This window comes from Dromiciops gliroides, chromosome 1 (genome assembly GCF_019393635.1).
Source record: "Dromiciops gliroides isolate mDroGli1 chromosome 1, mDroGli1.pri, whole genome shotgun sequence".
In the NCBI taxonomy this organism is placed as follows: domain Eukaryota; kingdom Metazoa; phylum Chordata; class Mammalia; order Microbiotheria; family Microbiotheriidae; genus Dromiciops; species Dromiciops gliroides.
Window position 1 is genome coordinate 450,061,746 of NC_057861.1, and position 16,352 is coordinate 450,078,097.

Sequence of the window (16,352 nt, forward strand, 5' to 3'; positions counted from 1 at the left end):
GCACCAAAAACATAGAGGGGCATTTCCTATGGAAAGCCCATAGGTATTGTTGAGTTTTAAAGAAGAAAAGTAACTTTGATGGAAAATGACCACTTTTTAAAAAGCTCACTCTTAGTCACACAAATCACTCCCACTAATCTCACAGGGCCAGGTTCTTCTGCTGAAGTTCTGCTCCCTACGTAAAACTCCCACTAACTTCAGGAACTTGTGTAGGAAATTACCACCCAAAGTGAATCATTCTTTATGTTGGATGGATAAAATCGGATGCCAGGTATTTTTTAAAACCATAATTATGAAGGCCTAAAGGCATTTCCACTTCAAGGAATACATATATTGTTCTCTTTATTTTTGGTAGTGTCTTAATCGATTCAGTGACACTTTGATAATTATACTGGACTGCCAATGTCCGTTTTGGCTTAGCTGACATTCCAAAATATCCTGCTTCCTCCATATTAAACAACTTCACTTTGAAACATCAGACTTGTCATCCTGGATTTGACCCAACGACCCAATAGGACATTAATATGATTTGTAAAAGCCTTTGTGAATCTTTCAACTGATTCTTATGAAATGGATCTGAGTAGCTGAAATGATTTATTTGATAGAGATGTGATAAAGCAGGGGGAATGTTTTTTACTATTTAAAATAATTTTAATGTAAATTATGTCAAAATGGGCTAGTATATTTGAAGTAACTCCCTTTTTAAAGCCACTTTGCTTTCTAAGCAGGTACATTTTTTCAAAACTATATATCTCATTAATAGAGTTGGAAAAAATGATGATAACTGTGTGTGTGTATGTTTGTGTGATTCAGTCATTCAACTAGCATTAAGTATCCACTGTATGCCAGGCACTGTGTTGAAAGGGGCTAGGTATGTATGCACTCATGTCTGTGTGTGTGCACACAGACATACATCATGTTTGGATAGAAGATGAAGAAAGGCTGTATTTACTATATTATCTTGGAACTTCAACAATTTACTATATAAAAGTCATTGAAAACTTGTATGACAAATTGTCAGGCAAGATATGCATGATGAGAAAAAGTATAGAAAGGAAGTTGGTGCAAATTCAAATCATGTTGTGTTTTTTTTTTTCTTTATCTTTATCTATATTCAATGCTCAATTCCCCTCCAGCCTGAATCTGTATTCCTTATTTATTTCAGTCCACTGAAAGCTTTGCTCACTTATTGAAGCTCTTTTATTGGCTAGTATAGAATCTGGTCACTAATGTGTAGTTATTTCCTAAAAAATTACATACAAAGAATGATAAAAAAATAAATGAATATGAATTTAAATTTTAAAATAACCTGAAATGATAAAATATCTTAATGTATGCCCCGATGAGGCCCATGTTTGAAACGAATAGTGGGGCTTTTGATTTATTACTGGTAATTTCTAAGAAAATCTTTCAATAATCATTTTGATTGAAAATTTTAAAAAAATACCAATCCTGACAATATTGGATAGAATGGAGTCACTGTTGTGCTACAGCAATGCAATTCAAGTTTTTTTTGGGAAAAGACTTAATTGGGTCTGGTTGCTATTTTGTATTTTATTATTCCTTGCAAAACTAATTGGAATATGATTAAATAAACCCCATTTGGGAAATCAGTATTCCTGGATTAAGTGAGAAACCTACCAAATAAGTAGAACTATACCAACACTATACATTTGGAATATGTCTATGTTTAAAGATTATCAGAAATAACTAGAAGAGTTGGAGTTAAGTCACACTATCAGCATTTTAGGATATGCACACAGTGAATGGAAGATCATAATGGATCTTTAATGATAATGATAAAAAATTAGAATATACATGAGAAAATATGTTGTGAAGTGATATCTTCTCTCACTTCTCTCTAATTCTAAATTAGTCACTGGAAAGTAAAAAAGGAATTGGTGGCCTATTAGAAGAGTTAAGTAGTGTCAGTCAGCTGTTGGATTCTTCTGAATTTAACTTGATTTTTTTTTTCTAGAAATGTATCTATCTAGACAGAGACATAGACACACACATGCGCGCGCGCACACACACACACACACACACACACACACACACAGGTCCTGCTAACTTGACTGGATTTAGAAGAAATCTGAAGGAGTATTGATGTAGCATAAAAGGATTCCTTAGCTTTTCAAGGGGAAAATGAGCTGGGAATATTGATGGAAGACTCCATGGCTTAGGGTTGTATGACTTATTTACAGAAAGTTTTAAGATATTGGTTTCTGGTGTTACCCTTAATAGTACTTCACAGTTACTACTATATTTATGTAAAAAAAAAGAAAAAACCCCAAACCCTGATTGATTGATAATTTCTTTCTTTAAATCTCTTCTCTACTAAAACTCTACCCTAATCCCCCAGGTCTCATGGAATTGATTTTGGGATCTGGAAGTTTATACAAGCGAAATGCCAACTCTGGTCAACCCTACTAAGGTAGAAAGGCTTCTCCAGGCTTGGGATGAACTGTTTCTTGTACAGCTACATTCAGAGAGGCTTATCTCTAGGAACATAGCCACCAGGGGATGGATTTTTTTTTCTAACTACAATTCACAAAGATCTTGTACAAAATCACAAAGGGGTTGTGATTTGCATTGCTGGAGGGAGTATTCATATGGATAAAATCAGCTAGTTTTCAAGGTGTGGAAGTTTTTTTACCTGCTTTGCCACTTAACTTTTTAAAGATATGAATTAGGAAATGGTAGTGTGGGAATATGAAAAGTGAACAAGGCAGACTCAAAATTAAATTTGTACCTTTTTTGGTTAATGTTTGGTTACATCTAAATAGGAAACCACTGGAAACAACAGAGACTAAGTGCTGACTGGTTATTTGACATTTGCATTTCCAGTTTCTTTGGAATTTTGCACCATTATGGTCTTAACAGATTTAGGTTGCCTATTACCTTGGAAATTAATATGTTCCACAAAGCTTACATGAAAAGACTTTATGAAAAAGCCCATTATAATAATATCAAATTTCAGGGATCTATAATATAAAAAGCAAACTACCATATTCCTCTTGCTTAAATAGGACTTTTTGTATATTAAAACTATAAATATGGAGAGTTTAGTAATGCTTAAAATAATTTTCTAGATCAAAGCATTTGCTGTTTTTTTTTGTTTAGTTAGGAGTATGAGCCTTTTTTTTTTTTGCATTAATCTCTCTATTTATAATATAACAATACAGGTATTCCTATACTAAAGAAATATCCTCAAACAACCACAAGAGGGCAGGGATATACATTTTCTGGTTTCACAAAACAAAAATTAAGTATTCTATCCAGATTTAGGTAATTAGGCTATATTTTTACAAGGCAGCTACAAATATATGAAGCTTGCATGTCAGTTGAACAGATGGAAATATGACAATTCTATGATCAGATTTTTACCATGCAAAATTTTTATTTCCAATTATCTTAAATAATTTTGTCTCAATTGTATTAGAAACTTTTTAGAATTACCAACCACAAATTTGTTCTCTATTTCAAATGAACTTTATATTTTGCTTGGAGAAAAACATAAAAAAAGATGTTTTCTCTTTTACTTCATGCAGCCTCTGAAAGAAATACCAATGCATTTTGCTAATATAATTGAAAGATTTAAGCCATCAATAAAAATTTACCTGTCTTATTAAGTAAGATAGAAGATGGTAATTAAATGATATACTTTAAAAAGATGTTGATCTGATACTTGTTTTCAGGTTTCAATGAATGCTGTAGCATAATAATATAGTCCAAGTTGGTGGACTGTAATACCCTAATAAATTTTAAAAAGCAGCTTTATCTCTTAAAAGACTATAATGCAAAATAATATTGCTTACCCCAATTGGCTGAGGGCAGATGGTGGCATGTTATGTAGGTGTTGCTGTTGCCAGCCAGTTACTGAACCAAGATGAAGAGCACTGGCTGTATTAAACCCAGAGAGAGATGATAAATCTGCACTACTCAGTGAGTACTCTAGATTGGGAAAAAAAATGATAATCACGGAGAAATAATTACTTTAAAAATAATCAGGTATTGACCAGCATCAACATTTTTATTTAACATTTTCCATAACTGAAATTATTTTGTTTCAGAAAGATAAGGGAATCATTTCTAATGAAAAAAAACAAAACCCAAAACCTGAAAATACTAAATGTTGGGAAAGAGTAACACTCTAGATAAAACCACCTAAATATTAAAAGCATAAATTTCTAGGATGCATCATCATTACAGTACTGGACCATATTATATGCATTATTCAGGCTACTAGATTTCATCAACTAGAAGGGTTTCCTAAATAACATTTTAAGAGACACAGCTCATGAGAAGTGTCCTTTCTTTGTAAAACGATGAAGTGATCTCTTGGATTTCTGACATTTCTCATCTATCAAGTTTGGTTAGTGAGACTTTGAACCACTTAAGAAAGAAAAGATCTCCAAGTTCAACTTGTCTAAATAGAAATACAGTTGACAGTTCAGTATTATTCATGCACCATAGGATCACCATAGATGGTCCTTACTGATTAAAAAGATATTTTTTTTGTCTTGCTTTCTTGTTATTAAATGTACTATTTACACTTTATGAAGATACTCACCAGTACCATATGTTGTTGAAATGGCTGATGGATACCCTCCCATTCCTTGCCCTGGTAAAGTAGGAGTTGCTACGGAAACCACCGGGGTGGCCAATGACTGAGCAGACTGGGAGTTATTTATCCTTTGATTCTATTAAAGTAAATAAAAAGGACATTATTGATTGATTTCAAAGAAATTAAACATATTAGATTTCAGTATTAGTTCTCACATAAAACATATCTTGGTACAAATTTCATGAAATTAATCATTTAACATGTGCCTCTATGAACTCTGCCAACCCTATCATTTACAATCCTTCAAGAGACCAGTTGTTGCCATAGTAACCCATTACATCAGTATCTCCTAGGCAACTGAACTAGTAACAAGCAGGATAGCTTTATTGTGGGTAAAAACAGACCATGTGGAAAACTGATGAAATATGTATACTGTACTTCCATTGTTTCGATCCTCATTCAAATGCAAAAAAATTTTTCATTAAAGTCAACAATAATGGTTTTTATGTGAAATTCTATAAGCAGTACCAGAGTAATACTGTATACAAACTTTGACCAGCAGATGGTGCTCTGACTACTTCATTCTTTCAAACTGCGGCTAAAACAAAGTTCTCTCAAACTAGGAAGCAAAGCAGTTAACATTTATCTTTAACTCCTTTACTTCAAGAAGGTTTAAGGTCCACATAAGCCTAATGGCTACAAGAAACCTAATTACCAGGAAAAAATACATCATAATAAGGATAAAATACCTAACCAAAGAATTTTAAGTCCTTTTTTGTATGCTACAAAACAGACATACTGTTTAAAACTTGGCACTGCACAGAGAGAGGTTAAGCTAGGAAATATAATGACCCAATGTTCTTTTCACCTCTGATACATACTGGAAATTATAAATATTTAAAAATTTAGCAATATCGACCCTTTGTGGTAATCTCTAACGTTTCTCAATTTCACAATAGGCACCAGCTCCATCTAAAAATAACAATCAGTTTCTTTGCATGATTAAATTTAAGGGAGCGCTACTACCACTTACCAAAAGCAGATCGACATCCTCAGACTGAGAGCGTAGGAAAGGAGTATTAATAATTAGTGCGAGTAAATATTTATCATTGGGCAAATTCCTTTCAACATAATGAAAAGCATCTTCTGATAGGCACAACAGTTTAAACAGTTTTTGAACCCAGTGTATAAAAATAACTCCTTACAAAGGCATTCTTTGTTTCCTCTAATGAGATGTTTGTCTCAAATGTGAAGACAATCTACCCCGTTTTTCAGCACAGGTCATTGTTTCAGCATTCATTATTTCACCACTAGAGAAAAGATGACACTACCAAGCCTCACTGGTGGGTGAGACTGGAGAAGTGGCACCTGGCTGCCAGAGGTCTGGCCATTCATAGATAGAATCCCCAGGAAAGTATATCAGCTTTAAGAGGTCTAGAATAAATCATTGATAGAGGCAGCTTGTCACTGCTTCAGTCTGCTGGAGTGTAGCCCTGTAGGAGACCATATTTATTAATTCCAGTCTTTTCAAAAGGGGTCACTCCATTTTATGTGATTTGGAAGGGGGGGTGATTTTCAAAATTAATCTGTTCTGTGTCATAATATATTAATCAGCTCACAGTACAATTTTTGCCCTGATATGTCACCGAACAGGAGAAAGAAATGTGTTTACAGCATGAACTAAATCTGTCTACAGAATCCTTTAAAAAAAATCAGGTGTGTTTCTAATGTTCTCACTCTTATGATAAGCTAATTTGCAGAAGACTAATGTGGGGCCTTTTATTATCAAATCCAGTCCCACTCTAATATACTGAAGGCTGTCATGTACAAGAAAAAATCAGAAAAGTATATAGGCCCAGGGTTTCTTTATGTATCATTTTATTCCTTCTCAGAAATGACTATTGCTCCTTTATCATTGTAAAACATGACCCCTATTCTTAGAGTGAATGAGATTCAAAAACAGTTTGTCTTTGGCTATAATATTACTAGCGTCAAAGCTTAAATTGAGTTTAAACTGAGATGTATAAGACACACTAACCCTCATTACTGAAATGAATCTAAAAGGAATCTCTAACAGGAAAAAATCTCTTTTAGAAATTATAGAAAATACTTTGTATTTTTGACACCTTGAAAACATCTATCAATGAATACAGTTAAAAGTCCCGTAACACTTTAATATTTTGCAAGTTTTATTCTCTCACTGACTGAATATCTTACATAAAATAGTGATGTAGAATGAATGATTCTTTCTAAATAGAAACTAGAGACACCACAATGAGGATATTGTCCATGTTCCCTGACACCAGCATTATCAATGGGCCTTTCCTGAACACTTGTTTTGTTTTGTTTTTTCTATTTCAAAAGGAAAAAAAAGGAAACCAGATATCAGAAGCTATAGCTGGACACCCAGTATCCTAGCAGAGCCACTGTTTTGTTTTTATGGTTGAATTTGAGGAATTTTAAAAAATGATCAAATATATATTAAAATTCACTATAGGAAGCAAAGTATTAAGAAAGTAATGGAAAATGCATTAAAATGTAGTCTATTACCACTGATGGCATTGCATTCTTGCTGCCTGGTGGAATAAGGACTCGGAGATCTGGTTTACGGTTGTTCATTCCCAGATTCATCGGTGGTGGAGACTTTGCTTGCATATTCTTATTCAAGTTTCCAGGTGAGACCAGCAAACCTGGTGAGTTTCGTGGGTTACCATACCCATTCCCTGTTTAAGAAAAAAAAAAATTTTTAAAGAAAATCCTGCTCAAACATATTTCCAGATAATAATGTATCTCTATTAAAAAGAAAAGAAAAACAATTTAACACATTTTTAAAGGGAGTAAAGTAGAAGAGTAGAAAAGCAATGGTATTACTGAATTTACCGTGAACAGTATTTAAAACAGTTTTTAAAAATGAACTCATACAATATATGAATAGATTCAAAGCAGAAGTTATACTAATAGTTTTACTAAACAGATTGCTAAGATGAACTTGTGTCCTTAAAACTTTTTTTTTTTTTTTTTTTTTTTTTTACTATTTAGAAAAGTCAGGAAGAAAGTCAGACAGTCTTATGGTCTAAGAAAAGCATACAATTGTGCCGCGCTTTAATCGACTGGCACAACACAGGGGTCTGACTTTCCTTCCTGATTCACTCCCTTTTACTTTGCTGTGTTTTTTCCCCCCTTCTTAAACGAGGCAAGGGTCTAAGAGCAAGACTGTAATTTCTTGGATGTGCAGGAGGAGGAGAAGCTTTAGGAAGATTCTTAAATCTTTTTGTTATTCAGTTCTCTTTTTATTTGAGCAAATTCTCCCCACAGTTGTTCTTCAATCCCTCTTGCCCTTTTTGGTATGTTCTAATAATAACTCTGATGGGCTGGTTCTTTTGACTGGGCTCCCATAGAACTTCAGAGGGCAGCACTTCTGCCCAGTAGCTGCAATGAGCTGAAGCTGCCATAAAATGCTGATTCATCACAGTAAGGGAGCAGCCACCTCACAAAGCAGTAGGGGAGTTCTGAAATCTCAGATGTTTCGCCTGAGTCGAACAGGGGGAGAAAATGGATGTTTGAAGGTTTCAGCTACCCTGTTTTTCAAAATGCATGAAGAAAAATTGCACCTTAACTTCCTACTCAGTGACATGTAGGGCTACAGAGAATACCGTCTGGGATGCAATCTAAGCCAGAATGAGAGCAAATTCTAAAACCAGATTCTGGGTCTCTACTGTCTTTAATGCAGGAATAGAAGAACTCATGCTATTATATAATCTTGGAGGTAGGAGGGACCTCAGAAGGCCAGCAAGTATAGTGCCTATGTGAGCAGGAATCCTAACTTACTTAGATCACCGAAACTGATCATCCAGCCTCCAGTTAGGGGGAACTCTACCAACCTGAGACAGAACACTATACTTTTAGGTTGCTTTTTTTCTTCTAGTTTCCTAACACAACAGAAATTTAATTTTAGTAGCTCCCTATTACCTCCAGGATCAAATATAAAATCTGTTTGGCTTTTGAGTCTTTCACAACTTAATAATTTCCTACCTTTACAGTTTTCTTATATATATATTTATATATGTGTGTGTGTGTGTGTGTGTGTGTGTGTGTGTGTGTGTGTATGTATATATATATTTTTAGTGAGGCAGTTGGGGTTAAGTAACTTGCCCAGGGTCACACAGCTAGTAAGTGTTAAGTGTCTGAAGCCGGATTTGAACTCAGGTACTCCTGACTCCAGGGCTGGTGCTCTATCCACTGCGCCACCTAGCTGCCCCAAGTTTTCTTATATTTTAACACCCTTCCACATACTGACCCAGGCACTCCAACTCTACACTGCAGACGTTTACACTGATTTTGAATTCCAGGACCTGGAATGTTCTCCCTCCTCATGTCTACCTCCTGACTTCCCTTCCTTACTTCCCATCTCACCTCCAATCCCACCTTCTGCAAGAGGCCTATCCCAGATCCCCTTGGCACGAGTGCCAATTTACTCTGTATATAGCTTGTGTGGACCTATTTTCATATTTGAAGAATTATTAGAATGTTATCTCCTTGAGTGTAAAGATTGCTTTTTTCTTTCTTCATACCCCATAATTTAGCAGGGTGCCTAGAACATAGTAAATGCTTAATAAATAAATGCTTGTTGATTTGACTTGAATTTTTTTTTTTAATTTTTTAGTGAGGCAATTGGGGTTAAGTGACTTGCCCAGGGTCACACAGCTAATAAGTGTTAAGTGTCTGAGGCCGGATTTGAACTCAGGTACTCCTGACTCCAGGGCCGGTGCTCTATCCACTGCGCCACCTAGCTGCCTGATTTGACTTGAATTTTTATCAATTCTTCCTACTTCTTTTACGTGGGGTATAAGTAGAATAAGTCTAATCTGTCTTCCATATGATAACAGTTCAAATACTTAATGAAAAGTATCACATTCTTTTTCCCTTCTACCCTTCCCCCCACCCCATAACCGTTATCCAGAATAAACATATGTATTTCCTTCAAACAATCCTTATGTGGCAAAGGTCTAGTTCCCCTCCCCCAACCCTCTCTCTTGTTTATCCTTTTCTGAACGTAATATTGTTTATCAGCATTCTTAAATTGTAGAACTCAGAACTGAAATCTATATTTCAGTTGTGGGCTATGACAGAGTACAGCAGGACTATCACCTCTCTCATTGTGGAAAAAATATGCTACTTTCAATGTAGTTTAAGACAGCATGAGTTTGACTGAAGTGTTACGATGTTGCTTTGTGCTAGCTTTCCTTTCCAGCTTCTTGTCACATATAAATCTTATAAGCATTCCATCAATACCTTCATTTTTGTCACTGATCAAAACAGAAGAGGGCAGAGTTAAGGCTAGAACATGGTATCCTATCACTAGAGACCTCTCTCCCATTTGACAGTCATCCATTAATCACCACTGGGTCTGGCTACTTAAGTGGTTTGGAATTCACCAAACTGTACTTGGTTCTCACCCACATCTCCCTGTCTTGTTCAAATGGATATTGCAAGGCATGGTTATGAAAGTGAAATGTGTCAAGTGTTTCTCTGAAATCTTGGCATACTCTATGTCTAGCATTCTTCTATCAATCTAATAACAACGTCAAAAAAGGAAATGAGGTTAGTCAGACATGACTTCTTGATGAGTCTGTGTTGCCTCATTGCTTTTGTAGATTTACAACTGGTTTCATTTACCTTTAGCTAAAACTCTAATAAATCAATAAGAAAACTAGAATACTCTTCTGTGGCAACCCTGAAGGAGACATTTCTATCATCATATCAATAGAAGCAAATGTTTATTGAATACCTTCTATGTGCATGGGATTGTGTAAAAGCTGATCAGTTAGGAAGACTTGGTTTCTCTTCTCTAGGAGTTATAGAAGTCAATAAGAAAGGCAATAAAAGAAAAAGAATAATGTAAAGCAGAGTGCAAGAAATAGGAATACTATATAGATTCACAGGTGGGAGAGATCACTATAAACTGAAATCATATAAAAAATATCAAAGCAGAGGTAGAACTTGAAATTTCTACTTGAAGGATAAGAGGAAGAGGATTCTATTAACAGATAGGAGAAAGCAAGGAAAGACATGTTATCAGTAATGTTCACAGACTATTTATATTACAGATTGGCCTATGTGCAACAGTTTGTTTGTTGGAGAAGGAGAAATAATGTAGGAGAAGCATAATCATGAGATTCTAGGATTAAAGATGGAAGGGACTTTAGGGATTATCTGTTTTCCACTTCTTATTTGATATGTGATAAACTGAGACCCAGGGAGAGATCCAAACTGACTTGCCCTAGACCACACCTTCCTTTTATCATTATAGCATGCTGTATTTGTGGCCAGACTGGAGAAGACCTTGAATGGCTGTGGGATAGACCTGATGGCTGCTGACATCACTTCTAAAGCTAAATTCTGTGATGTTTTAAGTGTCAGGAAATCTGGACTTAATTATTTTTTGAAATAAATTTTTATTGTTTTCAATGAACAAGTATTTATTTCTTTCACTTCCATCTCCCTCATTCCCCAGTCCCCTCTCCCCTGAAAAAAAATTCTTGTAATAAATATACATAGTCAAACAAAACAAATTCTGGACTTAATTCTCTAGCCAATGGGAGCTACAGGAGAAGTAGTAATAGGTAAAGCAGTACTTTAGAATGATTACTCTGACAGTAGTGTATAAGACAGATTGGAAGGGAAAGAGAATAGAACTGAGGGTGATCAATTAGGAGAACACTGCTATAGACAATACAAGGTCATGTGGTCTTGGACCCTGTAGCAGTGGGCAGGACAAAGAAGGGTATGTTTCTGTATGTCTTTTGAACTGGAAAATATCTGAAATAGACTATGGAAAACATGTTGGTTCTTTATATACTATTCGTTTACCTGCTTTACTTTATGCATGACTAAATTGACTGCAGACCCACAAAGCACAAATCTACCACAAGATTAAATCGGTCAGTTATATATATGTGAAATTCTTTAAGTTAGTAGGGGGAAAATCCAGTAAATAGCCCCTAAACATAAACAGCCCCTCCATAATAAAACATCAGGACAATTATTTAAGGTCTTTAAATCTATCCAAGAAATAATGAAAAACGTCTATCACTTTTCTTTTCTTTACAGTTCATATGAATGATTTTCTATGGAGAAAAACTACTTATGTTTGTCATTGATACTATCTCACAAATATCAACATAAAAAAGTATGTGTTCATCTACAAATGCAGGGAAGCAAAATCATCCCTTAATAAAGTCTTCATGAAGAATTTTGCATTTAAAGTTTCTTAGTGAATATGTATTGTGCATCTATCTATTAAGTAAATTTTCATTAATTGGATTTACTAAGGAAGATGTAAAATGAAATCTAAGAAAAATTTTGCATTGTACCTTCTTGTCAATTGAAATTCATACTGATACACTGAACATGTGTCACTCAGCTATTAAACCCCATATGAGATCTGGTTTAAGTAAACAATCAAATGGAAAATTAGCTGGGTAATTTCAAAAGAAAGGAAAAAAAAGTCAGTTAAGTAGTGCAGTGAAGCTTGAATAGATCAGAAGAAATGGCAGTCTAGGCTTGTTCTATGATGATACTGCTTTGGTTTGCATACAGGAGCTATTTTGCTAAAAGGAAGTAAAACCGCCTTGTGAAATGTGTTGTCCTACGATATGACAAGTACTGGCCCAATGTGAGAAAATGGAAATGCTTCACAGTGGCTGTGCAGTAAGTTGTTCTCCCCTCCCCTTAGATAGTAAACTTCTTGAGAAATTCCAGCAAAACTCACATTTTCTTTGCCCAATTTAGAAAAAAAGATTATTTGAAAAATAAACATATTTTAGTTCTATCTGGATAACATAGAAAACTAAATGATATGTCGTCTCCCATTATTTAGAAATGATGCCATTCAAAAATGTCGGCCACCTATGATGCATTTACATGCTGATGCAAAATATTTGGAACAATGATGACACTTTTTAGATTTATATTTTTAGAGCATAGTGTTATTTTTAAGAACTACTACAATCGGCTTTTTACTAGTTGATTCCTGCTGTTTTTGGCATCTTCTGCCAGCTAGCATTTTGGAGCCATATAATAACCATTTCTGTTTCCAGCCACCAAATTGTTATTCTTTTGGCATAATATAGATTCAGGAATGCAAGACTGTGGATCCTAAACCAGTGATATAGAAACCTATCATTTGAAAATCAATGATGAATACATGCATGTGGTTTATAGCTAAGGAGAGCCTGCATTTAAGCCAGCTCAGAAACCGCATCCTCCTCCTTACTCAGAAAGCTGTGGCCAGCTTTGAAGCAGTTGTCCCACCTTAAGGTAAATTTACCAAAGAAAATGGACCCATTTACATTCCGAGACCCCAAACCCAGCAAACCATCATACACAAAAGGGTGTCCACATGTGTGCGTGCAAGACAGTGCATGCACACACACACACACACACACACACAGAGCAAAAAGCAAAAAAGCTACCCACATAAACCTTCTAATATACAGATTAAACCTTTACTTTACCCTATACTTTAAAATTACCCTCCGCTTAGACCATTATCAATTTAGATGTGACTGCATTCAGAATGTCACATTCTACTAACCACTTGAAAGGACAAAAATTACATAGCATGAATGAATGGATTTCCTGATTATAGATTATGAGAAAATGAAGAACAGATGAATTTTAGAACCAGTTCATTTTAGAATTTCTTTTGATGAAAAATTATGCCTCAAAATAAAATAATTTAGGGAATGCCAATATAATTTATTCAGAATAATAATAAAAAAGAAACTTAGGTGTTTAAGTTCCTAAAATAGTCATAATAAAATTTGTGCAAATTTATGGAACTTCAAATGTACAGCTCAGGAGGAAAATATTTTTTTCTACAAAGTTAACTTGCAAATACTTTTTTCTTTTTTTTCTTTCTTTTTTTAAAAGTTGTTTCCTATTTTAAGAAGTTGTAAATTCAAAGAACATATTCCTGGCTAAGGTTATGAGGGGCATATTTGCTCCTTGTCTCACAGAGCTCAATTGAACAGGGAGCTTCTTTCCAACTCAAAGTTCTGAAACTAAAATTTAGACTTACTTGAAATGCCTGGCATTATTATTAGTTTTTTTTTCATTTGCTTCTTTTCTGTTACTCAGCTATTGGTTACAAATACAAGGACATAAAACCAACCAACAAAAAATATTTCTGTCCATAGTTGAGGCCAATCAGAGGAGAAGCCAATAGGGCCATTTGCCCTGGGGCTCACTTTGAAAGGAGGCTTCCAATTCAGTAGCTAAACAACCACCTTTCAAGTATAGAAAAAGACTGTATGCTTAATATCAGCAATGGCAATGAATGAAAGCTAGGCATTTTCCCTATAACCAGAATACTTAGGGAAAAAAAGGTGAGAAAAATCATTTGGTAAATAAAAAATTCAAATTCTCATTTTTTGGATGCCTGACTTTGTTTTTATGTATTTTCATTAAAAAAGAAATAGGGACCTCAAAAAAATTGGAAGCTACCTGGACCTTTGTGGACTTTGGAGAGTCCTTGTCAGCATTCTCAATGCTTTTTCTAATTTTCTGAAACAAAAGAGACTTGGTGTCATCTCTTAACTTTATTCTCTGCATCATTCTCTTTAACCAATCGTCACCAAGCTCAATTATTTTTCATTCAAAATATTCCTGGATTCACCTTTTTTTCCCCATCTCTCTCTAGTTGAACTGTTGCCATTTTCTTATCTCCTCAAGCCTAGATTTTCATCCCAGTCTTCAATTTAATTTAATAAACATGAAATAAGCACCTACTCTGAGTAGAACACTATGCTCTGGATGGCCTCTGCCTCCAACTTCCTCCTTTAATATAATGAATACCTACCTTTGCCAGGCAAATCAGGCAAGTATTCTGGAGCCAAGCTTAACTATAATAAACTCCTGTGTGAAAACTTACAATGGTTCATCTACCATGTGAAATTTGAACATAAACTCTCTACCATGGATCATGTACTGGTGAAATTTGAACACTTCTGCCTGACTTCCAAGGCAAACCATAATCTGCTCCTATCCTATGTGGAACTCTCCAGGCTCCACTTTTGACTCTGAACTTTCTCTACCATGCCACAGAAACAGCTTCATTAGGAAAATTCACTCTACCCCTTGACTTCTTATACTAGAAGTACATGTTACCCCTCTAGCCCCTTCTCCATTGTCCGGTTCTTCCTAGAAGCTCCGTTTAAAGGAAAGCAGGCCAGCCATATCTTCATTCTTTCCAGGTTCAATTCTCAACTCTCCAAACTATTTCTATCACCTCCCAAGTGAGACCCTTCTCCCCACACAACTTCTTTTAATGTCTTATCTTCCCCAATTAAAATGTAAGCTCCCCAAGGGCAGGAACTGTCTTTCTTTCTGACTATTTTTGTATTCCCAGATCTTAGCACAGTGCCTGACTTACAGTAAGAGGTTAATAAATGCTTATTGACTTGTTAACTTAATTGCCCAACTGCTTTCCTCCTTGGTCTGACTTTATTCTATCTAAATCTTACCCATTCTTCAAGGGTCAGCTCAAGTCTCACCTCCACTAAATCTTTAGTATGGTGGAGGGAAGTTGGAGGACCTGGATTAAATCTGGTGCTTACTACTTGTACAACTTTGTACAATTTTGGGCGAATTACTTAAGCTTTCTGGGCCTCAGTCTCCTTATCTTCAAAATAAAGGAGTTGGACTAGAGGGTCTCTGAATTCCCTTCCAACTCTACATCCTTTGATTTTATGAATATCTCATTTTTTTCCTTTTTTTCAGAGTTCCTATTGTATTCCTAATCAGAACAACACAAATGTTTTCCAATTGTTCCTGGTAAATTGCTTTTATCTCCTCAATTCAGAAGTAGGCTCCTGGAGTACAGGGGCCAATACTAAAATTCCTTTTGCATCTCCTCCAGTGTCTAGTAAAGAACAAAACACACAGTAAATGCACATTGAATTCTTTGGGCACACGATTCTTTTCCATCTGACTTTTTTTGTTTGTCTTACATGTTTTTCGAGATTTCTCCTACTGATTAGGTGTCAAGCCTACAGGAGATCCTTAATCCAAAAATATCTCTTGGCATGAAGAATTCTGAATAACTTTTAGCATGTTTTTTAAAAAAATTAATTAATTACAATTTTTATGGGAGAAGAGGTTCATAGATCTAGAACTGGTAAGTTACTCCAGATGCCACCCAGTCCAACTCCTTCATTTTAGGGATTAATAAACCAAGGTGTAGGAAGACTAAGTGATCTGCTCAAAGTCACACTGGTAGAAAGCATCAGAGGAGGGATCTGAACCCAGGTCCTCTGCCTCTGGAGGTAGCTCTCCTATTGTACCGTCCTCCTTCCTACATGAAGATATGATCTGGCCCTAGCTTGTATGTCTTTAGGTTGTCATAAATAGACTTGAATTTTGCAAGTCTTCCCAAGAGAAGAATACTTAGAATTTGCTTTCCTGCATAAGTTACTGTGCTTCTCATAAGCGTTTTTCTCCCAGGACAGGGATTTTTAAACTGTATTTCAGTATTATTGGTTTCCATTGTCATCCTATGCATTTTATTTTATGCACTTTTTTTGTCAGATTGGGACAAAGGGCCCCAGGACCCAAAAAAATGTTAAGAACCCCTGTCCTAAGCAGAAGTATATGGCATAACCTTAATTGTGTACAGAATTTAAAGTGGCAACTAGATACCATTCAAAATTATACTAAAAGCAAGCTCTGGGTAGATGTGAATTTTATACAGCTAAAAAAACCCCCCTACATTGGAAAATTTTGG

The 16,352-nt window shown here is 35.3% G+C and overlaps 1 protein-coding gene across 13 annotated transcripts in view; it reads right to left on the reverse strand.

Moving 5' to 3' along the window:
- Nucleotides 1–16,352, reverse strand: part of MEF2C (myocyte enhancer factor 2C) — a 219,029-nt gene that overhangs the window by 8,397 nt on the left and 194,280 nt on the right. For 8 of the 13 annotated variants that reach the window (XM_043962357.1, XM_043962343.1, XM_043962385.1 and 5 more), the window contains 4 exons: nt 7,118–7,290; nt 5,601–5,624; nt 4,574–4,703; nt 3,819–3,954 (listed from right to left, as the gene is read on the reverse strand). In XM_043962357.1, the coding sequence (XP_043818292.1) occupies nt 3,819–3,954; nt 4,574–4,703; nt 5,601–5,624; nt 7,118–7,290 (463 nt within the window). The remainder of the gene's footprint in view (nt 1–3,818; nt 3,955–4,573; nt 4,704–5,600; nt 5,625–7,117; nt 7,291–16,352) is intronic. The other 5 variants (XM_043962425.1, XM_043962433.1, XM_043962402.1 and 2 more) reach the window with 1 other exon arrangement.